Below are 25,271 nucleotides of genomic sequence, written 5' to 3'. Positions count from 1 at the left end.
TAGAATGCTGCCACATGACTGGCAACTTGAGTGTCGAGTGGTAAAACGAGCTCTCACTCTCCTCTCCCTTTTCTTTCTCTGCTTGCTGTCTTTGCTGTCGTCACACTGTCTGCTTCAATCGCAGCTTCAACTCTCTAGGCTGCAACTCCAACTCCAACTCCCAATTGCATCTTCAACTTCAGCTGATCATTGAACAGTGTTCACTTGATAAAGTTGCACCGGAAATCTCTTTCGAGTTCAGTTGGCGTTGCCAAGTGACACATTAGCGATCAATTGCTTTCTAGACAAACTGATTGATTACCTTTTGGCTTAAAAGCTAAACAACAGCTGGTTGAATCACTCTATGCATCTTTGCGTTGCAAGTGTTGCCACTTTTAACGCTCGCAGCCAAATATTTGTCATTAAAAGTTCTTTTAATTGGTTGGCCACTTAAGCGTTTAGCTTAGCTCGTTGATTACTTCAACTATCATTTACTCATCGCTCGCTTATGCAGATTCTAACGATCTGCACTTAATGAAATTTTATACTCGTGCTGTCAATGCCAGTATCTTCAAAAGTTCGCATGGAAAGTCCTCTAGCGATTGGACTATAATCTTTTCAATCAACTTGAGATGAGCACAAAACATTACCGTGGCTGCACTTAATGGAAAAATGCTATCCTTCACATTCTATCCACCAGCAATTACTGATTCAATGCATCATTAAATAATTCATTAAAAAATTAAATTAAAATTCAGCAGTAATTTTATATTTCTATTAAAGCTGCTAAGCTTATTTTGAGACCATATGAAATCTGTCAACTAATTGAAATAGCTAAATTTAATAATTCAAGAATTATCTAGCTTGTTTCTTACATCATATTAAACAAAAGAATTATATTATTCAATACAATTTTTAAAATGATATTCAAATATGAAATATTTCGCTGCTATTAGATTATTATTTTTAAGAAATATTCTTGCATTCACTATGAAATAATAATATCTTTTTACTAAATGTTTAATTCCCTTCTCTAGATTTCTACTATCTACTATATCGTAAGCTCTATCTTTTTGCATGACTAATTGAAGATCAATTTAAGACACTTTTTTTATTCTCCCTCAAACTGATTGATAACACAAGATGATTGATTTGTTTTTAAAAAGTTTTTTTATATTGTTTTTTTTTTCATTTTAATTGATTTCGATTCATCATTAATTGTAGTTGTTTATAATTTGTGTTAACTAAATGTTTAGTTCCGCTTAATCAATTTGCGATGCTTATCAATTTCGGCTATATTAGAACTATTTACAAAAATGCCATATATAATTCTCCATATGCATGTATATATATATATATATGTGTGTGTGTAGGTGTAGCTGTGTATATATATCATATATAGGTATTTCTTTTATACATTTAAAAAACAAGAAAATTAAACAAATAACAACGTTTCTCTTCACATGATAGTTTCGATACGATAATAGTTGGACATACTTCATATATATAGTACAATACAATAAGTATAAATATATTTTACAAAAAAAAGCCTTGGCAAGCAGCTGCAATGTTCTTTTTCCTTGTTATCAACTAAATGTGAGAGAGAGAGATGGAGATAGATGGGATAGAGATAGAGAGTAGCAGAAGAAAAACACTTAACAACTAGTCATTTAAACTAAATTAAATTTAAATTTCATTTAAATTAAATTAACTAAACTATGCTTAGGTTTATGGGCTATGCAGGAATGTATGCTGAGATGTCTATGTATGAGTGTGTATCTATGTGTGTACAGGTGTGTGTGTGTGTGTATGTGCTGAACTGGGCTCGTTTACCGATGCTCAAAGCATCAGCTTCTTCTGGACAAACAGCGTTAATTGATGGACTTTGATTATGTTTTAAATACTCGTAATTCTTTAACGACTTCTTGTGTGTATCTGTGGGTGTCTGCATGTTTTTTGTATAGTATAATTTGTTTTTTTTTTATATTTTTTGTTTTTGTTTTGCATTTCATATGAGCGACGACGCTTTACATAAAATTTTGACTAGGAAAGGACGTGTTTTGCTTGTTTTTTTGTTTTGTTTTGTTTGCTTTTTGCTCTTGCGACGACAGCGACGACAATTGTCATGCTAGCCGATGATGTAGATCATCATCGAGTGCTAGCGATGAGCACGCGCTGGCGAGGACTGCTCCAGTCACACCTCGCTGGGCATGCAATGGACGCTCGAGTCTTGTGACAGCTCATCCATGGATTCTAAAAAGATAGAGGAAAAAGCGAAGAACAAATTGTTAATTATCAAGTTGGGGAATAATGTTAAGTAGTTGTCTCACCATGCGCTGGATAGAGGGCTCCCTTGGTGCCATTCATATGCATGGGATTCTGTGCGTTATTCTGAAATGAGTACGTTAACTGCAGGTTAATATGACGCGCAAATGAGCTTCCTTCCGGTTCGCGTACTGCAATCAGAAATCGTTTGAACAGAAAAATCGAGAAACACTTTGATTAGCATCACACTTGTTGTATTTGTGAGATTTAATTTAACTACTGCTCTAAGATGCTACTACTACTAAGTAGAGCTGACTACTTGGGAGCGTAAAGTAACTACTTTGACTAGGAGTGGAAGGAGGGGATCGAAGGGAAACTAAGTTGGGGCGGTCATGCTGCACTAATCCACTACTTACTTTTATTCTTACCAGCATGTATGTGTTTTTTTTGACGCGCACGCGAATTCTGAAACCAAACTTGCGTCACACGCTTGCTCAGACCAGTTACTGAGGCAATGCGCTCCAAATCCTGGCCATCCGGATTACTGTCAATCTGAAAGTTGGCCTGCAGCACTTGCAATTGCTCCTCGGTGAATGTGGTGCGTACGCGTTTCGTTTTACTCTTGTGATAACCATCACCATCACAGCCATCTACAAAGGAATAGAGAACAGAGACCAAAGAGAGTTAAAGATTATATTCTGAATGAGTTGAGGCTATTACAACGCGAGTACGTGCCTAAGCCTGGGCCTAAAAGCATTTTGACATTTGGACCAAATTGAAAATACAAAATAACGCAAGTTCTTACTTAAAGTGGAGTATGCTCGACTCTGAGATACCCGCCTTCCATTTTCAATAAAAGTCAGTACGGTATAAAAAATGACAAATGAATATACCAAACAAATACTAAGTGTTATAAAATACCAAGTAAAGTAAAGTAAAGTAAAGTGTTTGTGTCTCTTTTTGGTTGACAATCTGGTATATTTTCCACTGTATGGTATATTTTGAAACTAGTACTATATTTTGGTATATTTCGGTATTTTTCGGTATATCGATTTGTAATTATTCTACAAAAAAGCCTGTATATATAATATTAATGAATTCAGAAAGGACTGCGTTTGTCTGAAGTCACAAAATTGTAATACCCGATTAACCTAAGGATACCGGGTATAAAAGAAACAAATGTCAAAAGTGTTTATACTTTTTATGGGCCCCTTTTGGCTTCTGTGGTGGTCTGCCACATACATATAAAGGGGCAACCAGCAGTGGCAAGCTGCGACAGCCGATCACGTCGTCTGCAACTTGTTCTGCCTCAGTTATGACACGATTTCATCAGTGGCAGTTGTCGACCTAGCTGGTTGGCTGGATGGCTGGAAGGCTGCTTGGCGACTGCCTGGCGCTTAGCTTGTCCAAGCGTCCCAAATTGCCACAACCGATTCGCTGGCAATTGAAGCGTGCCACAAAAACTTCGCTCTCATTTTGTACAGTAGTTGTTGTTGTGCTGTGTTGGCTGTGTTGTTGTTGTTATGCTTACCGTCACTTGATGTGGTGCCACCCTCGACCGTTTCAAGATAATGAGCCTTGCAGAGCACACGGTCATCCATGAGCGCAAATTGCTCGCCAGTGGACAACTGGCGACCGCATTGATCGCAGGCAAAGCAGGCCAAATGGAATACCAAATCTCGGGCACGTCGCACCCAATCCGAGGCGGAGATGCCGCGACAGCATTTCGAGCACTTGGCGCCGAAATTTCTGCAATAAAACAGCGAAGAACGGAAATTGTTGTTAATGTTTAATGACTGCTTTAAAGGTGGGAGATTTGGGAACTGGGGACAGGTAATTAAATGCTCGGGGTTTACTGCCGTTTTCCTCTCTTTAATAGTTTATGCTTTTTATATAATACCATAAAAATCGGATGTGTAAATATTTAACTGAAGATATAACAAGTGTTTTCGTGCGTTTCTTCCCAATTCTCGTTTATGTTTATAGTTTGTATAAATTATATTTCAAAATGTCTTAAAGAAAATTTATAAGAATAGATACGAGTATATAAAGCTTTACTTTGAATTATAACATGGCAACATAATTTATTTTCAAGTTATTAAAACATATTTATAAGATTTGCCATAACACGTAATTAAATCTCACTATAGGTGACAAATATATATTTTATAAAGTTGTTAAAACATATTTATAAGATTTGAAAAAACAAGTTTTTGTTTTATATTCCTTTTCCTTTTTAAGTTTATGCTATATATTTGTATATCTTTTGAATTTAAGTCTTACTATTTTATAAAAATAGAAACAACAAGTTTCACCTAAATAGGAAACAAGACACAAAACTTTAATGGCAACTATAATAGGAAATGCCATATTTAATAATAGAATTAATGCAACTATTTTAGAAAATATTTAAAAATAGATTTAATGGATTTAATGGAAACAATTAAAACAATATTTAATAATAGGATTATATGGAATGAAATGGAATGAAAATAAAACTTTATCTATGTTCATAACTATAACATTTCATCTGCAACTGTTTAAGTCAATAGCGTTTCGCAAGCGTTTGGCTCGCGTTTATAGTCGCACGATTTCCACGCGTTTCTCTTGCGTTTTCGTTGCACGTTTTCTAAGCGGAAGTTGTCGCTCTCTCGCCTTTGTCGTTGTTGCTGCTGAGGCTGTGGCTGCTGCGTTTTTCCAAATGAGTTGGCAACTTTGGCCAGCTTATTGTTAGCTTTTAAGCTTATTTTTACAAGCACAACAATGTACGCTCAGTTGGGAGGGATGACTGGACCTCTCCAACTCTCTAGCTTTGGCTCTGACTCTGACTCTGGATGTGCCACAGCACTTGCAAACGGCAATGATAATGATGATGATGATGTCTCCATCGCTGCGTTTAGCTTTGCCCCAGCTTGGAGACTGAGACTGAGGCCGAGGCCCAGCGCCCAATGCACACTTAAAATTCTTAACTTGAAAAATAAATATTTTTACAGCATCTCACGGCGCGTTTGTTTGTTTATTTTCATTTCGTTCGCCGTCGACACCGTTTTCCGCCTGTGTGGACAGCGAACGACAGCAACCAGCAACAGCAACGACTATGAGAGTACGTGTATCTTCACATGTGTGTGTGTGTGTGTGTGCATCTGTAAGATACTTTGCTTGCAACTTGCATCTAAAGGCTGTCTCATCGGAAAGTCGCTTTCGTAGCTTTGTTTTTTTGGTTGCATCTCTCACTCACACACTCTCGCTGTGTTTATCTTAGGGATTAAGTCGCAACGCGTTGTCGAATTGTTACAATTAACCTTAGACTTGTATCATGTACTTCGCTTGCTCGGTTTTTTCGTGTGGGAAAATATCTTGAAAACACTTGTGCACACACATCCACACGGAAATAAGATAAACAACAGAAAAGCGTTTTGGAAAATGTACAAGCGATCGCATCGATTTCGTTATGGGAACAAGTGTCGAGAAAGTCACCAATAAAATTAATGACAAATTTCATGGTTTGCCAATGATAAGGGGAAATAAAACTTATGCTAAAACACTTTGATTATCTTTAATTTCTTGTTCAATACTCACTTGCTGTAATCGGCCTTGCAGTAGACCTGACGTTCCCGGATGAAGCACGACTGTTGACGATCCAGCGGGCACATGCACATGCAACATCTGAGGCAATGGGCGTGCCACGAGCAGCCGCCAACCTCGAGGAAGAATCGATCCGAGATTGGCTCGCCGCACGCTGCGCAGGAACGCAGCTCAGTCTGTAAACAAAAAAAGAAAAGAACACGAAATTAATATTTAAATAAATACAAAATTATATAAACGGATGTGCATGTTTTTCGTCATCAAAAATATGGCAATAATTATGTATTTGTATCACACATAAATTCACAAAATAAAAATATGCAATATGTATAGTTCTTCTATCTTGAGATAGTCGCATAAATTATCACTCTATATGTGTCTCTTAGTATTTCATCTAAAGATCACTGCACTCTAGCCACAGTTCTAGCAGCAACAAATGCAAATTGTTTTACAAAAAACAATACAGACAGACACACAAAAAACAAAGATAAACTAGAAGAAATATTCAAAATGAGTAAAATTTATATGCTTCTTTTTATTTGTTATTGGCTCGCTTGATGTCAGCTCTAAAGCCGAACCGGATCGTTTCGATTCGGCTTTGTGGTACACTGATCTTTACTCTAATCGTAGCGCCTGGTTTTTGGTATCTTTTGTTATGCTTTCAACTGAAATCGCTCAATAAATCTATCGAATGTGCCGTCGGCTTCTGTTTTATTTCTTCGCTGCAACATTTAACTTATTAATGTATATTAAAATTCCAACAAAAAACTACTACTAGGAAACGCCATCGGCTATAGACGAGTTTCTATTGTTTTTTTTTCTAAACTCCAACATAAATTTGAAAATGTTATGCTAATTGTAACCAATTTCAGTAAAGCTGCTGCTGCTGCTTCAAAGTCACAGTCACCATCACAATCACAGTTTTTTTCGAGTAGCAATATTTGACATTTTTGCGCCAAAGATTTATTTGTATAATTTATGGACCATCGGAATTCATGCATATTCATTGCGACTGCATGTTACGCTACTTTAAAAGTGTCTTAAACAAATTTTTATTTCACATTTCATATTATCGAAATATTGGTTTTGATATTGTTAAATGGATTTTCTGTGTTCAAGTCGTATATCAACAATTATATACAGCATTTCGAATTTAAATTTATAACTGGTAAATAAAGAAATTAACTAAATTACATTAGACACAATTAATTATTCGAAAAAAGAAACTGATAACAATTTGTTATCTGGTGTGCAACTGAATATTTAAAGGAATTAAAGTTTAAAGTTGAAAATTATACCCTTGTTTTTCTTTATCCGATAGCAATGTATCATTTGATGCGTATCTAATTCAATTGATGTCCATGCAAATAGAGAAACCATAAATGTTTGTCTATGATTATAGCTAGATTAGCATAGACTCGTTTGAAATTAAATTCTCCCGACAAAAATTATGCAAACACACTCTTTATACTATTAGTAGTATTATATACTATATATACTATTTAGAATCGCTTTGCAATATTTTAGCATTTATAGTTTTGATTGAGTTGCAATTTTATTATACTGCTTTTTCTACGGGTAGCGGGTATCTCACAGTAGAGCACACTTTAGCTTTTTTACCTGTTTATAGTTTATCTCTGACTGTTTTTTACTCGCTTTTTTCTTCTTTTAAATACTTGATCGATTTTCACAATATTTCAAAAAGAACAATATGGCTTATTCAACTGTCTAAAATCACATTATATGCAATCAATTATAAGCGTTTAAAATGCAAATGCAAATGCTTAGCAATTTCAATTTGTATCTAAATTCGAACAGCTCTTTGTTTAACTCCAAAAAAAAAAAATTCTAGTTGCTTGAAAACAATTCAATTTCTCTTGTTCAACGCGACATTTGAGTGCAGGGCTTTAAGACATTTAATTAATGGCTAGCATTTTGCATATTTTCAATTCATTAATACAAGAAAAAAACCGAAAAATACAAAAAATTCAAATTCAACAACAAAATTGTCAACGGAAAAAACCAAAAGCAAAACAAACCGCAGCGACGCGGCGACAACATCGAAATTGTTTTTCCATTAATCAAAGCGACAGTGAAAATAAATTTACCGTTTTTACAAATTAATTGCTGGCGTTGGCGATGAGTTGATGTAGTTGTTGTTGTTGCTGTTGTTGTTGTGGCTGCTGTAGCAAAACAATTGTTGCGACAACTGATTGTCGTTTTTGCAACACCAGCAGCAGCAGTAACTGAAGTTGACAACTTGTTATTAACTTGGCTGACAAATTTCAGTTAAAAAGCCGACACAAAACAACAACAAAAAATATACGTTGCCATTGACAAAAATACACAAAGTAAATACAAATAGCGCGAGACATTAACAACAACAACTTACGGCAAATACACAAAAAATAAATACATATTTAAACAATAACTTGGCCGTGACTAGGTCGCAGGAGCGGCACAACATCAAAGTGTCTGTGTGTGTGTTTGTTGTGTGTGGAGCGACTATAGCAATTAATAAAACAATAAAATATATCTAGAGATACGCCTAAAGCAAAAAAAAACTAAACAAATACGCGGTAGTTGAGGAAAACCAGCAGCAACAACAATGGAAACAATATCAAATACTCATACACATATTATTATTATTCATGACAATTTGTAGCTACAAGCTGCCAACTATGAGATACTACACTTCATAGATACTACAACGAGAGGGGGGTCAGGGGTTGGTTTGATGCTTGGGAAATGCCTTTGGAATTGAAATGAAAATAGCCGAAAATGCAATATGGCCACCATCAAAACACACAAGCAGACACACACACACGGGAGAGAGAGCAACATGTAGCTTCTGCTGGCCAATGTATCTCACAGATACAAATGAATCTCACAACGAGTGTGTATGTGTGTGTGTGTAGTTATAACTACATGCTAACATGGTGGCTGCTGCTGTTCATTTTGCTGCCGCTGCCGATGCCGCTGCCATTTAACTTTTCAACCGCGTCGCGTCGTGTGACACGTTTAATCGCGCCCTCCCCTGATGCCCATCGCTGCCACACACAACCACACAACGAGCCTGCGCGTTGACTGCGTGTTGCCCCCCCCCTCTACACTACTCTACACTCTCCCCTATACATATATATGCGCCCAGGGCCTGTCACTTTCGTTTAACTTTTCACATTGCTCGACCAGCGAGCCAAACCCAAACTCAAACCCAAAAAACCAAAAACCCACAAGCTGCCTTCCTGCCTCGCTGCCTGGCTGCCTGGTTGCTGCCTGCCTCTGGCTTCGGGGTGTTTTTGGCAATTTGTTTTCCCGACGCCCGTTATAACACACACACACACACACACACATTTACACATTGAAGGCCAGACTTTGACTTGACTGGCGGTCTGTACTTCATATCTGCATTTATCGTTGCTGCCGTTGTTGCTGCTGATGCTGATGTTGTTATTGTTGTCATGTCTATGCCCACTTCTGAAAATATGTCTGTTGTCAGTTGGAGAAGCCGAAGTGGCATTTTGGCGAGCATGTCATTTGACTGTAATTTACTCATGAATGTTGAGGTTTTCTCTCTCTTTACGAATTGCACAAATCTGGTCAAGCTTTTGCATTTCAATAAGGCGTTTTTAAAGCCACACAAATGAGGCACAATTCAAGCGAAATAATTTTCAATAAAGTTAAACATTATTTTAGAGAAATTATTTTTAATAGTTCATAAATATTTTTCTTTTTTTTCAGTTCGACATTTATTTACTCACAAAAGATGTTTTAATTTTTATCAATAGTATTTTTACAATTTATAAATACCTCTCTCTTTCATTATTCCTTTCAATTTAATATTTATCTCTTTCTCTTATGCCTTTCAATATTTTCAGATATTTTCATTATTTTTAAATTTTATTTTGCTTTCATCCTTTCAGTATGACATTAAGTTCCCCACACATTTATCTTTTTTCTTCCTTTCAGTTTTATAATTAATTCTTCATAAATTCATTTTCTTCCTTCCTTTCCGTTCAAAATGTAATTCCTCATTAAAGGTATTTTTCATTATTTTTCAATATGTTTTCTTTTTTTCCTTTCAGTCCAACATTTAATTCCTCATAAATAGTATTTTTATAATTTGCAAATAATTGTGATTCCTGATAAATATCTTTTCTTTCCTTTTTCCTTTCAAATCAACATTTAATTTCTCATGCAAAGCGTTTTCTTTCATCCTTTCCGTACAACATTTAATTCCTCTTCAAAGATACCAATTATCGTCATTGCTTCTAATGAAGAAAACATGTCAATAATTCATGCTTAAGCAAAGTGAATTCACTTAATTAACTTCACAACATAAAATACTGTTGGATTATTTAAATATTCTCATTTGAAAATTACTTCCACTTATTATTAAATTCATCATAAAATCATCGGCATAATTAATCAACTTATTTCTAATAGCATAATTTATGGGAGAAGAAATTCCTTTAATTGATTTCACTCCTCGCACCGAATTGAAATATTTCATATTAATATTTAATTTATTTATCTTTCGCATCGCTTTTTAGTAGGCTGTTTTCTTTGCGATTATTACCACATCTCATTATTAAATTCATCATGATATCATCACCTCAAATAGCTAATTCATGTTAATGCGCTCGGATTAAATGCTAAAACGTTAGATAAAGAAAACTTACAAAAAAATCTATATATAATGATGATAATGATGTAGAGAACAAAAGGAATTATTAACAAATTTTATAGCCTTTCAGATTCATTGATAAAAGATCAAACTATTGTAGATAAAATAGTTAAAAGATGTTGTAGAAAAGATATTTATATATTTTATATTATTCAATTGCCCGTTATAAGTAGAAAACTGTCAAGTATTCTGCTTATAAGCAAATGGATCGCAAAGATCTGGTGTCTCTATGTTATCCGTGTCATAAAAATTCCATAAACAAAACTTGCACCTTGCAACTTTTGCTCGAAATGTCATAAATAACAGACGCTCGGACGCAATAATAAAACGCAAAAAGCGATACAAAAGGCCAGGCTAGAATCATAAAAAGAAGGCACAAGAGACGCTCAAGAGTATGCAATAAAATTTACAAGCTGCCATTTAATGCCCCATAGGGGGGATCTAGCAGTTGATAACGCACTCTCAAAACAAGCTGTCTGTAGGAAAGGTGTGAGAGTTGAAGACAAACAGAGGTAAATACACATTGTGTGTATGTAGGATGTATCTTTGTGGCAGCCGAGCCCAAATACGACTCCAAAAAACCATTTGAATGTGAACAAGTTGCATGAAACTAATCAATTGATCAATATTGCCATTGATCTGCCTTCGGAATGGTTTACTAAGACTTTCCACAGTAGCCTTTGGCAGACAATGGAAATGAAATAAAAAGAAAAGAACTGTATCATCTTCAGTGGCTGCTGCTGCTGCTGCACGCCTAGAAGATCGATTACCCAAAACGAAGCTGAAGACAATTTTCACGTCATTGCGCAAATTGAGCGATCATCAATGGTAGCTGCTTCAGTTTTTAGTTTTCGATGCTCTATCAAAGAGACAAAAGCCCTTGGCAGCGACACTTTTGATACGTTATACGTTTGGTGACTTGTCATCTTTTCGGTCTTTAGTCTTCACTTTTTTTCGCTGAGGGACAAATGCGCAGCAATCCAAATAATGAAAATCAACAAATGTAAACAGCGTGAGAATGTTGCAGGCTCCAAAGCGAACAAAAGCTGCCATAACAATATACGATAGAGTATATAGTAAATCGAATCATATGTCAATGCATAGATGTGTGTGTGTGTCTGTGTGTGTTTTTTATCTTTTGTTCAACCACTTGTCGCTGCGGCAGTTTTTTTAGCGAATGTTTTCTTAAGGCCTTTCGGACGCTTTGGGCTCCATTTAAGGCGCTTTAAAATGCTTGACATCAACAGTAATAATACTTAATAATAATATTTGTTGTAATAAAAAAACAACAACAACAATTGCAAGTCTAAGCGCCAGTCAAACAATGAAGGCTGTAGCCAAAACATAATTTATATAAAATACAAAAAAAAAGAGTTTTCGTTTTGAAAATATATTTAAACTTTTTTTTTCTTTCGACTTTCGAAAAAGGCAGCTCGACATTTAATTAGAGCTACCTTTTTGTTCTGTTATACGGATGTTGTTTGTTGTTGTTGTTGTATTTTGTTATTCATTGCGTGGGATAACTGTGTGTGTTTAAAAAAAAAAAATATTTAAAATTATTATGCCAATTTACACGTCGGCGTTTGTTTGGCGTTAAGATCAGCGTCGTAGCTGATTGTTATTTAATGACTGCTCTTTATGAATGAAAACGAATGCGTTGCGCCCACTCAGATACACACACACGCATACACGTATTTACATAAACACAAACCCATACATACATATGTATTTAGTATACAATACTCGCTCGTACTCTGGCTGCATCATAAATTGGTTAAATGTTTACAAATATTTCACGGCGAACGCAACTCTGACTCCGTCTACGCCTCGGACTCTGACTCCGACTCTGACTCTGAAGCTCAATATGAATCTGAATGTGTTTCCCATTGTCTGTGACTATAGCTATAGCTGTAGTTGTAGCTGTTGTCGCGTCCATTGATCCAATCAAATTAATGGCCGCTATAATACAACAGAAAACAGAACAGAACCGCATCGAATCGAATTAAAACGAAACGAAAAAGCGAAAGCTTTTCTATGGGAATACAGTGAGCGCTGACTAAATGGAACAGACATGAAAAATAACTTTTAAGTTCAATGTCTTGTTCTTTGCTTTGAATAACAAAAACGTTGAGAAAATGTGAAACAATTTTAAGTTTAAGTTTTGAGCCTTAACATTTTTATGTGGAAGCAAGAGTATTTTAAAAACTTGAGTTTCTTAATGTTGAACTCCAAACTTGATAACTAATCAAGAGATAATAAAAATTATGTTGAATTTTAAATAATTAATCTTCAAATTAAAAGTCTTTCTGAACTTTTTACCTTTCAAATTTATAATTAAATTTAAAGTTTGACAACAAATTATATTAAAAATTAATTAAAAATCTCGTTTAATTTTGTAATTGTAAATTTTTAAGCAAGCGCAAGAAAAACTACAATTTTGTATTGATTTAATTAAAAGACTTTAATACCTTATGAAAAAAACTTAAAATTAAAAAAAAAAAATTACCTTAAAATTAAAAATATTGTGAGATTTACATTTTATATTGACTTTTTAATGTAAATCTATAGAAATCATTTTCTTAAAAAGAAATATTTTAACATTTAAGAAAAACATAAGCTTAAAAACATAATTTTCAATCTTATGGGATTTGCAAGCAGTTTAAAAATATAATTGTTTTTATCATACTTGTGCTCAACTTTGGTTAGTCTTCACTGTGTTTGCAAGCGGCAACAACGACTGCAGCACGTTGCAACACGTCAACAGGGAAACCGTTGACGTTGTCCTGCTGCGAGTCAGCAAACTTAATTACCGCTTTATGTCAATGGCCCAACATGTTTTTGCTAAATTTATCAGCGTTATTAAATTTTATCACTGGCGACAAAATGTGCATATGCCATTCAATTTTCACAACATATTCACACATCACACACAGCTACAGCTACAGCTACAGCTACGGATGCAGATACGTATGCAAAGATACAAATACAATCGCATAGATATTGTAGATACATTTACAGTTTTTTTTTTCGCCAACTTGAACTGCCGTTGGCAGGTTTTCAGTTGCGGCTTTTGGCCACAGATGAACGCGCTTTTGGCCTAGGCAAATATTATGATGGCAAGCTAAGCCACAAGGGAGAAGCTCAAAGTGGAAAGGAGAGATAGAGAGAGATAGAAAGAGAGCGTGGAGGACAGCACACGCATATGGCGGATTAGCTGGATGTTGGTCGCTGCTTTTGTTGGCGTAACATCGTAAAATATTTTACGGCCAATAGGCCCAGCGAGCTGCCAACGTTTTTATAGCCCAAAAAAATAACAGAGAAACATAGCAAAGACTCTTTTTCAGATCTTCAGCTGCCAGTTTGAAGACTACTGACCACTGTCCGTATGTGTGTGTTTTTTTTTGTTACCCTAAGGCGAACACTTAGACGCTAAGTAGTTTGCCTCCAGTTGCAGCAATTGTTGCATGTTGCATGCCAAAAAAAAACTTGGCAACAAAACAAAGCAACAGCTATAATATTATGGGTTTTTCATGCTCAACAAGTGTTATTCATAATTCTTCATTTCATTTCAATTCAGTTTTTTTGTTTTTGCAGTGCGCAATAAATATACAAATATAATTAAAATGCCAAGAGGAATATGTATAAAGATAAGTATATTGTATGCACATACTATATAAATTGTTTTATTTTTCGGTGTCGTTTTTTTTTCTTTCTGTTTTTGGGATTCTGCTCTGTCGATGACGAAGACTACGAAGACACCGGGATCGACTCACACTTTTGTTTTTAATGGTTATATTGTTGGGGCTCCGGTGTTGACAAGTTATTACCCCGATCAGCCGACGACTTAAAATGTCGCACTTTATTACACTACAAAACACAAAACTCAACTCAACTCAATTTCGAACTGTATGTGTGTGCGTGTGTATGTGTGTAGCATCATCTCTGAGACATCTCACAACGATCTGTGTTCTGTGGAGAACTGGAGAGCTGTTGAACTGGGCTTTGGGAAACTGGCAATTGGTTAACCCGAAAGACCGTTGACTGCCTTGTGTTTTACAGCCGCTATAAGAAATGTTGTTGTTGCTGTTGTTGTTACTATTGTTGTTGTTGTTGTTGGCAAACATTGGGCTTTGTGTGCGCTCCCAGACGCGTTTTATTATAACTGTGGCTCGCCCCATACGAAATAAATTTCATTTTAATACTTTCTTCGTTTTAGTTTTCGTATATTTTATTGGGACGCAGGGTGGAGCGGTGTTGCTCCAAAACTCTGAAAGTGATTTGCATACAAGATCGTTCTCACGTTTTTCCCACCAAGATTATCCACACACACACACACACACACACACACTCATACACACAGCAGCCACTTGATAGATCGTTTGTTGGTTCAAAACGCAACGGATTGGATTGGGACTGTTTTTGGGATTGAAGTGGATCGTATCGTATCGGTTGCAGCCAATACGGTTTTTTATTTTTTTTATTTTTTCGGTGTTGCTGCTGAGGATGCTGCCATTTCCATTGACCATAAACATAAACAGGTGGCAATATTCATTTGCATAGACAACGTTTTCATATTAAATTTCAAAGCGGTCGAACGCTCAACGACATTCCGTGAGCAGTTCCCCTCTTTCCTCTCGTCTCCTCTTCTTGGTTTAAATGGACATGCGGTGGCAAACAGAAAATTGGTATTCGATTTGACCATGTCTACGAGTTTTGGTATATACCAAACCCCTTTTAAAGTAGCCCTACATTTTTAGATTCTCGAACTTGTTTTGATCATTTGCGGCAGCTGCCGAAACAAAAAGTATACAAACAAGTAAGAAAGCTACAGTCGAGTGTACTCGACTGTGAGATACCCGCTACCCATTTTGAATAAAATAAATATAATTTGCGGTATTTTCTCAAAATATACCGAATATACTGCAAAAATACTAAAAATATACCAAATGGTATATTTGGTATATCGACATAGTACCGCATTCAAAATATACCATAGACGGCACAATATACCAGATTGTCAGCCAAAGCAACTAAGACCCCTAGTAAGTAGGCGTTTTTGCCCATACAAAAATATTTCTTTTATAACTTCGACAATTTTTATCTGATCGCAACCAAATTTTCAGAAATCATAACTACTATAGTAGTTATTATATATACCAAAATTCTAGCTTTAAAATTACGCTTGTTATTCGATTTTTTTGTTTTGCGGGGGCGGAAGTGGGCGTGGCAAAAATTTGAAACAAACTTGATCTGCGTGCAAACATAACAAATGTTGTCGAAAAAAAATTATAGCTCTATCTCTTATAGTCTCTGAGATCTAGGTGTTCATACGGACGGACGGACAGACACACAGACGGACAGACGGACAGACGGACAGACGGACATGGCTATATCGTCTCGGCTGTTGACGCTGATCAAGAATATATATACTTTATAGGGTCGGAGATGCCTCCTTCTACCTGTTACATACATTTCCTGCCGGCACAAAGTTATAATACCCTTCTACCCTATGGGTAGCGGGTATAAAAACTAAGCTTATAAATTTGATAAGCAAAAGCAACATTTGATGTTTATGTTTTACTTTTTTTCTTTCAGTCCAAAACTAAAAGCATCCCGAAATTGATTTTAAATGAGTGATAATCTTTAATCGAATATTTAATTCAATTTCAATTTCTATTTTAATTGTCAATTATGCATCGGAATTTCTTTCATTACCTTAAATTATTGCATTCCTTTGGCAGCTGCAGAAATTTTCTATTAAGCTTGGTATATAATTAACATTTTATAACATCATCTATCGCACCTTCTCTATCACCCACTCCTTCTCTCTCACTCACACACAGACACAACAACTCTTTCTCTTCGTCATTCTTCTGGCAACTTAAATAATACACTTCGCTCTACGTCAAGCATTTAAAGTGCCATTTTTTATTGTCTCTCATTACTTTTTTTACAATTTCATTATTTTTTTTGCTTTAACTCTGCACGACAGTTGTGCAAACAGCGGCAAACTAAGAGCGAAGAGCGCATTGTGGCTAGAGCAAGAGCTGTAGAGAACGTGAGAGAGAGACAGAGAAAGAAAGAGAGAGGGGAGAGAGAGAGAGAGAGAGAGCGTTAATAGTCTGCAACGGAGACCGGTATAAGATCAACTCAACGTCGCTGCTGATCTGTCAGCCAGCACATTCGCCAATAAATCGCTTATAAATCGCCCTCAAGTATCTAACAATTTCGACACGCGTATTTCTTGTTCTGTATTTACTACTTAAAATACTCTAGGCTAAGCCTTAGCGTTGGGTTGCTTAGCTTTGGTATGTGGTTTGTAAAGTGTAGAGAAAAATCTGCTAAATTGAAGATTCAGACAAGAAATTGTTGTAAATTTTGTTTGTATAATAATAATAATAATAAATAAAATGAAAAATTTTTCTCTAATCTTATTTGTTTAAGCTGTTTCTAAACGAGTTAAAAGAAACATTATAAAAAGAAATATTATTATTTTATTTATTTTATGGAGTTATCATATTCTTTTTCTTTTTAAGAAATGTAATAAAGAATATTATTATGTTTCTTAAAAGAATTTCTTATGACCTCTACTCTTAGAAGTATTTCTTATATTGTATTTATTTTTTATTTTGTGTTATAATTAACTTTTTTCCATACAAACAACGTGATATATTATTGAACATTGGCATATACTTTAGAGTATTATTTTCTAAAAAAAACTCACATCACATATCAAAATAACAATTCGTATTTCCCAATTATTGAATTTTTCTTTAGTATAAGTATTTTTTTCTTAGTATTTCCCTAACATTTTAGTATAAAATATATACTATAAATATCCAACTGTTATGCATAACCTCTAGCTTACACTTAATTTTCTCACGTTTTAAATACTTTCCACATTCCTATTTCAAAAGGCTTCCTCAAATTAAATTGCAGTTTATAGCCTGTGTCTTTCTATTACTATGCAAATTGAATTCCCCTAAAGTTGGCAAGTGTAGACTGAAGTTCGGTTAGCTGTGGCTTTACGCTTCGTGCACACAATATTGTTGTTTATGGTCATCGAATTTTTAAGGCATTCATCATAAAAGTTGACTCAAGATGAGGCTGCCTCGCTGCCTGAGACGTGTCGAGTAGATACTCTGCGATTGTGCCGGAGACAGAGAGTGAGAATCAAACTCAAAACTGAGACTGAGACGAAGACGGAGACTGAATGCCTTTGTCTTTTGGTCAACTTGTCACAGACAAGACGGACTTTGGCTGCCTTTTTACAGCTTTTACGATTTGCATTGTGTAAAATTGAATATTTTTTTTTTTTATTGAACATTGACTACAATTAATTAGCTAAATCTGCATTTTGCATAAATTAATAATAATAATTTTTTTTTTAATATTTGCTATCGCTTTGGGATTTGTTTTGTTGTGCGCTCGTGTGGCACACAAAAAGCACAAACTTTTTTATTGTGAATGCAAATGTGATTCGAGTCGTCGTAGTATGTTTATGTCTAAACAATAAATCAAGTTTGAAGTTCAGTTCAGTTCAGTTCAATTCCGAATGGGCTAACATGCAAATTAATGTAGCTCTGCTCCGCATGGTTAATTTATTTAGAATCGCGTCGAAATGACTTTGAAAGATTTCGGCGGTATTACTTCAAAACTAAAATACCCAAACTAAATCTCTCAACCAGCTACTGTGTTAGATTTCCGATACAAAGATAAGCTAAAATCACAGTCACTAACATTTGTATTCGTTTTGGGTGCTCTCAAAGAGCTTTTTGCCAATTGCCAAACAATTAAATAACAATATTTTCACACACAAACACAATGACAAGAGAGTGGAGGGCGGAGGGCGGGGAGTGAGAGGTTGGAAAATTTGCTAGTGGAAAACTAATGACCAAATCGACAACAACAGGCAAACATTTATTTCTGCCAAACGATGAAAGTTTGTGGAAAATGTAAAATAAAATCGAATGGTTTGTCGTTACGGATTGTTAGACAGCAGTATTATGGAGAAGAGGGAGAAGAGTGGGGGGGGGAAACATGGGTTATGCAGGCTGTCAATGATTTAGGGGCGGATTCTGGTCCTTTCTTCTGCCGCACTCGTCCTGCATTTTTTTTGCTGTCGAGTACCATTGACAGGCGACTGAGGAGGCAACACACACAGATATTTGTTAGAAGTTACAATGATTTGTGGCATTTTACAATTTTATTTGCTGCTGCCGCCGTTGCCGTTGCCGTTTGTCGAGCCCCTTTCTGGCATCATTTGTAAGCCAACTAAGCGTCCTTTAAGGACTATTTTGCGGATGCACTCGACGAACAATGCCACAGAGACCTCAAGAATGCTGCTCACACACAACACAACCGATACGAGTCCGAGGTTTGAGTTTGAGTTCGAGAGTTTCTTTTGTGTGGTTGCCTTTTGCCTTTGCCTTTGCCTTTTGCTTGCTGCCGGCTGGCGTCTGCATTTGATTTTCATTTTGGGAATTTTCACATTTACCTGCTAAAAATTTGCTGCTGTGACTTTGACACGTTTCTCCCTAGAGAGGAGCACAAGAGGGGCGCATGCGCAACAGCAGAGGAGAGGAGAGGAGAGGAGTAGAGAAGCGAAGCGAAGGACCAAGCTGACCACTCGAGCCTTTTGTCTCTTCCTTTCTCTAAATTTTGCAGTAAACAAAGGTGTGATATTTGTTTGTCTTTTGTGCCTGATCGGGGCAATTGGCTCAAGTCAAGATGCATTTTCTTCTCTCTGCCTCCTTGCCTCTGCTTTTGTTTGACGACGCTGAACAGGCGTCGATTTCTTGTCAGCATTGTCACGCCACGCCGCAGTTGTCAATTAGCCATTCGATAGCTGTTCTTGTCCACTGCCAAAAATCCAATTACATTGCCCAGAAATCTGTGGGCCAGCAAAGCAGCTGCTTTTATACTTCTTTTGCTTTAGCCTGGTCAAGATGTCATTTGAGCGAGTTGCAACTGGCACGCGTTATCCGCTTTTTTTTTTTTGTTTGCACCTTGTGTGGGATTTGGCTTCTTGAGAGCTGCTCATAAAATGCACCTTGTGTGTGCTAAGGAGATGTAATAATAAGCCTACAATGCCTAAGGCGATCAAGAGTGACATTTCTGGCATCAAATTTGCATTCTTTCTACATTGTTTGACATCTTTTGTAATTACTAATTTTTGTCTCCATCACAACAAATTCAAATTTTATACGCTTATCAAAAATCTTTTTATTTATGCGTTTAACTTTTTCGCCTGCGAATTTAGTACGCATTCCTTATAAAGCCATTTATCAGTAAATAATTATAACATTTTTTTAAAATTAGCATTAAAGTCAAGCCGTATATTAAACACAATCGAAAAGTCAATGCATATAAATTTGAAAGCAAAGTACGTTAATAAAATTGTGTGTTTAAATTATTAATTTTACATAGCGAAGTTTTCAATATTGGTTTGCAACAAAGTTTAAATTAAAATTTCATATATTTACTTATTAAACTAAAAATTTGAAAATAAAAGAAACAAGGGTCAAATGTGAAATTATTTGTTTTAAAAAAGTTTAACTTGGATTTAATCTAATTTATATAAATTAAATACTAATATGCTAATTCAATAATATTTATGAGTGGATAAAAGTTAAACTTAAAAAATCATATTTATTTATTTAAAAAAAAATTAGAAATTAAACGAATAGAGAGTTCAACTCTGAAATGATTTTTTTTTCAATAAATTTAACATAGGCTTTATTTAGTTTAGTTGAATTAAACATTAAGTTTGCCCCGGAATATGCTAATTTAATTGAAGCCTTCCTTTATATTTCAATACATCATTTATATTTCCAACATCATTCAGTTCTCTGTGTCTGTTAATCAAGAAATTACTTTGAGCAGACAAAATGCCTGAAGTGACACATTGGGCATATTGAAGACAAATTGTTTATGTTTAAGCTCAACTCATGATCATTCACATGTCTGGCTAATAATAACTTATCGCATAGTTCTCAATTAAAGAAAACATGCCGCTCGGTTTGGGAGGCGTTAACAGCTTTTCAGTTTGAGTTTCTATTTTATATTTTTTTTTGGTTTTTAATTTCCTAGTGAATTATTAATGAAAAATCGTTTATTGAAATATGTATATTTTTATAGTTGCTTTGCAGGCATTCGACATTTAAGCGCTTCACTATTTATGCCTTTCCTTTGCTCGATGAATATTCATAAGCTGCGCTTTTGTGGCGTCATAGCTCTGGGCTCACAACACTTTTTGCGGGGTCAGGCACGGAGGGGATTCACAACTGGGGCGGGTCAAGATCGATGATGTCAAGTAAGAAATACACAACACAAAAATACAACACAAAAATAAACTGAGAAGTAGAAACGAAAAAAAGGGCTTAAGTCCGACTCTATTGTTGGCTTAGTTTGCGGCTTAGAACTGTTGACATTTGATTTGAAGTCGCGCTGCTGCGGCATTTTTCCTAAGATCTCCCGCTGTGCATATTGACAGTTATTAAAGGTCTGCCAATAGAACAGGCACATATCGTCGATTTTTAAAAGTTAAGAGTTAGCCACATGCGATCATCTTTAGAATTGGTTTTACGTGGGCCTACAAGATCAATTATAAATGTGGAGAAATGAAAAGAAGTCAGTTCGCTCTACAAAAAAAAAATAACAACAAAAATTGTTGAAAATTTATAACAGATTTTGGCCTTTTATGTGCGGTCCAATAAGCGTCAGCACCTTGTCTAATTTGCTATGGTAATGAAAATTATGTTTATGGATAAAGCCATGCAAAATATACAGACAACAACAACGATGCGATGTAGAAACCGTGAGGCATAAATCATGCTACATGAATCCGTATCTGTATCTTAAAGAGCCAACTCATTGCTGTCGAATGTCCAATATTTAACATTTTACAACATTTGTGCGAGCATTTGAATCCTGTGGGTGGCTCAGCACTTGCGTCAGAGTTCACACAATGCTCCCAGCGGGGTACAAAGTACAAAAAAATCTGTGATACCTGAGAGCCAAGGCAAATCTTCTGCGAGAGGTACAAAAAAAAAATCGATTAAAGCAAAACGTTTGAACGTTTGTTGAATGAACACATTTGAAATTGAGCGACGTCATCAGCGAATGGCCCAAAAGATTTAGAAATTAAAAACGTTAACTAATGATAAACGCGCCTATCATTGCCGTTGCAACTCTCCACAGCAACAACTATCATACAATAAAAAATGATTCCCGCCTTCCGCCTGCTGCCCTCGGCTGCCGCTCAATAAAACAGTCATAATTTTCAACGTGTGGGTTTGACATGGTCGTCATTCAATTCGAATCCGAATCCGTATACGTATTGGAATATTCAAAAATTCAAAAATCTTGCACCCCCCCATGGTGCGATTTGTGTGCTTTTAATATTCACCGACTCTGCCTGCCTGCTTCAACTGTTCAACTGCTGGATTGCTGGATTGCTGGACTTTTGAACGCTCTTTTGCTGGTCTGCTCTGTCGTCTGTTTTGAAAACTCATCGTTTTCCAAAAGTTATTAGTACGGTTTGTCGAGAGAGTTGATGGCTTTGAATTGCCCCATGGGCATTGTTTTAGATACGATACGATATGATATCATGCCCCCTCTCTCAACTCTCAACCTTAACCCTTTGCCTTTCCCCCACAAAACAACAACAAAAAATATACAAAAACTAACGCCGCCTGTTGAGTCCCAGCGGGTTTTTGGTTCAATCTATTCAGCACGTTTTGTAGGTCACCCGAAAAGGTTTTACATGTGCATCAATTAAAAGCAAAAAGATATAAAGGAAGGCAACATTTCCTCCGCTTGGCGTAGGTGTCGATCAAAGACAAAAACCAAAACTTGCTCCTAACGTTTTCCAAATGAATTCGTAAAACGTTTTTGATAAGATCTGAAAATGATTTAGTTTAGTTTTCACTTTGTATTGAGCAACTGCAAATTGTTTTCGATTGTTTCGAATTTCTATTTCCTTATTAATATTAAAATTTGAAATGTAAGATGTTAATGAATTGAAAATGTTTATTATATCAGCTGAAATATTAGTATAAGTAGTTTTTAACCTTTATCATATAATGTAATTTATATATAAAATCATTTCCGTTGATACTAAAAACTTATTTAAGGAATAAAAAATAAAATAACTCTATAAACCAAATAAATTAATATTTTTTTTGCTTTGCTGTTTTATAAGTAGTTCCATTTTTTATTATTAACTCTAATTAATTTTTTTAATCATTTGTTTTGTAATTAAAGAATTTATTTCCTTTTCAGCACATTATTTAACAAAGGCTGAGTAATATTATATTCAAATCTTTTTGAACTTTTGTTGAAACTGCAGAAATAAATTATATAAATCGTAAATTGTTTTTCCAGAAATTCATTGCTTTTACGCTTATATTGCAACTTCAGTATTAATTACTCAATTAAAGTACAAAATACTTGTACTTTTTAAATTGTTTTCCCAATGCTTAATTTCTAATCCTGATTATTATCATACTAAAATAAAACCTTTTATTAAAACTTCTAAGCTAAGTTACTTGAATCCCTAATACTCGTACTTTGCAAATTGTTTTTTTCAATAGACAAATGCAATTATGTTTTAGTAAGTTATAAAACTGCATTAAACAGTTTGAGTGAAAATAAAAAACCATTATATAAGAAGCTATTAGAGCGTCAGTAATAATAGAGTTAACTATCATAAAAACTTGCAAATTGAATTGGCGAATTAATGTGCTAAATTGTGACCACATGTTATACAGACATTTTATATGCTATGCATTAAAATGATAAAAGTAAACAATAAACTGAAACATCTGTTAGGATCAAAAGTTGTATATATATTAAGCTCTATCTTTTAAGGAAACTTGACTTACCTTCATTTTAATTGCCTCCACAATTTTGGCGATTTTTAATCCAAGTCTTTTGCACAAAATTCTTCAGCCAGCTTTTTGGCGATAGATAGATGATAAATCACTTGTTGCTGGACGCTGGATGCGTAATGTTTTCTTCTTTCTTTCTTTTTTGTGACAACTTGACAATCAGTTTGTCAAGCGTCCAACCGATGCCACCAAATGCATGCAAATTAATTGCATAAGTGCGAATACGAATACGAATACGAGTATGAGTGTGATTGTGAGTATGAGTATGATGAATATAGCTACGCACTCGTTTTGCGTTTGCAACACACTTTTTATTGATTAGCACATATGAAATTTTGAAAATTGTTCACTGGGCTTAGTAATTTGTTATAACTTTTTGTTGTCATACGTTTGATTTGTTAATTGAATTCTTGTGGTTCGCCGACGCTAAAAACTCGCAGCGGTCTGCTTATCAAAGAAGCGGCGTGAAACGCGAAACGCGTGGCGCGATAACAACAGCAGACGGTTCTGAGACTCCCCGTTATAATATCTCCGGCTCTCTGGCCGGCGATGATGCTGATGCGAGAGTTCGAGGCGAGAACTTCAAACTCAAACTACGACGACAACAACGAACAACGAACAACGAGCAACGGCGTTGAGGCGAGCGACGACGTTGTTACAGCTACGAGGCCACTGCATAAACTGCCGGCGCTCTAGTCACAGCTCAGCTTATTGCCCATGGCTCATGGGATCAGCAGCAACAGCAGCAGCAGCATGGATGTGACGACCCGGTTTCATGCATGTGTGTTAGTGTGTGTGTTAGGCAGCATAAAGCAAACACACACACACCACCGTAACGAAACTCGCTCAACTGGTTTCTCAGCTCAGCTCGTTTTTGCCGGGGGTTGTGTGGTGATTGGTTGCCATGGCGTCGTGCTCGTTCAAAGGCAACGCCCCGCTCTCAGCACGCGAGGAACGAGTTCCGTCAGCGTCCCCCATTTTGAGTGAATTCGTCGTGCCACCCCCGCCCCCTTTTGTCGTTCTTCGTGAATTTATTTAAACGAGCCAATTGAGTGCGCCGGCGCGTGCCGTGTTTGAGAGTTGAGTGAGTTCTTACGCTTGAGTCTCTTTACGAGTTGAGCGACTGCGGTTGTGTGCCATTGGGTGGGTGCTTCTCTGCTTCTCTGGATGCTAGATGCTTGCTAGCTAACCCACGCTTCACCGGTTCGGTGCAAACGAAGGGGGGAGTGACGGAAGCGGAACGGAGCGGCGCACTTGACTTTTTTGGGGTCAAACCGCTTGACGGTCCAAAAAGCTGCAAGTTGACAGTTTTTTTCCCAACATATTTTCATTTGGGTTCGACGCCACGGCATTTCTGGCATGCCACCACGTTAAGGCGATACCGAGATACGAGTGCATGTGGCGGAAGTCGAGTTGCGAGTAGCCATTTAACACATTCGTTCACTTCAAGATTCTGCAAATTCATTTCAATTTCAATTCAAGATTTAAAACATTTGCGCCACATATATTTGCTTTAAGAATGTTTCTATAAGGGAAGCTTTTAAATGGGGTGAATGGGGTAATTTGTTTTGGAGGTTGTTCTTAGGCATGCTGTTATAATATAGATGTACAATATAACAATATTACAATTAATTATATAATTATAAAATCAAAAAGTAATAATTATTATTAACAAATAGTTTTTTATTTGAACAAATTTTTAAATTCAAATAAGTAAATGCGTAGACTTATTTGAACTTAAAATTTTTTTAATTAAAAAACTGGTTGAAAAAATTAAGGAAAATGAAGAAAAGGTTTGATTTGTATTATTACAAAAAAGTTTACGAAATGCTAGTCAAACTAATATAAAAATAGATTTTTTA

General features: G+C 35.7%; 1 protein-coding gene across 3 annotated transcripts; it reads right to left on the bottom strand.

Moving 5' to 3' along the window:
* Positions 1-1,191: 1,191 nt before the first annotated feature.
* On the bottom strand, positions 1,192-24,355 carry LOC132793043 (LIM/homeobox protein Awh). Of its 3 annotated transcripts, none has more exons than XM_060802636.1 (6): positions 23,404-24,351; positions 5,824-6,005; positions 3,776-3,993; positions 2,661-2,894; positions 2,310-2,435; positions 1,192-2,232 (listed from the first exon to the last, which is right to left on the bottom strand). In XM_060802636.1, the coding sequence occupies exons 1-6, from the start codon at positions 23,407-23,409 to the stop codon at positions 2,174-2,176; spliced, it is 825 nt and encodes a 274-aa protein (XP_060658619.1). In that variant the 5' UTR covers positions 23,410-24,351; the 3' UTR covers positions 1,192-2,173. The 3 variants fall into 3 exon arrangements, with proteins under 3 accessions (XP_060658619.1, XP_060658620.1, XP_060658622.1); XM_060802637.1 differs by having other exon boundaries at positions 2,673-2,894; XM_060802639.1 differs by lacking the exon at positions 1,192-2,232 and having other exon boundaries at positions 2,314-2,370; positions 2,673-2,894; positions 23,404-24,355.
* Between the last annotated feature and the right edge of the window lie 916 nt (positions 24,356-25,271).

Source organism: Drosophila nasuta, chromosome 3 (genome assembly GCF_023558535.2).
Source record: "Drosophila nasuta strain 15112-1781.00 chromosome 3, ASM2355853v1, whole genome shotgun sequence".
NCBI classification, from domain to species: domain Eukaryota; kingdom Metazoa; phylum Arthropoda; class Insecta; order Diptera; family Drosophilidae; genus Drosophila; species Drosophila nasuta.
The sequence above is the reverse complement of the archived record's forward strand: the minus strand, read 5'-3'. Positions and strand labels throughout refer to the sequence as shown.

Bases quoted from the DNA above. Each gene is read 5' to 3' on its own strand.
- LOC132793043 (XM_060802636.1), bottom strand. The intron at 3,994-5,823 runs GTGAGTATTGAA...GTTTTATTGCAG, and splicing joins TGCAAGGCCGATTACAGCAA to AAATTTCGGCGCCAAGTGCT. The intron at 2,436-2,660 runs GTAAGTAGTGGA...TTCTGATTGCAG, and splicing joins ACATGCTGGTAAGAATAAAA to TACGCGAACCGGAAGGAAGC.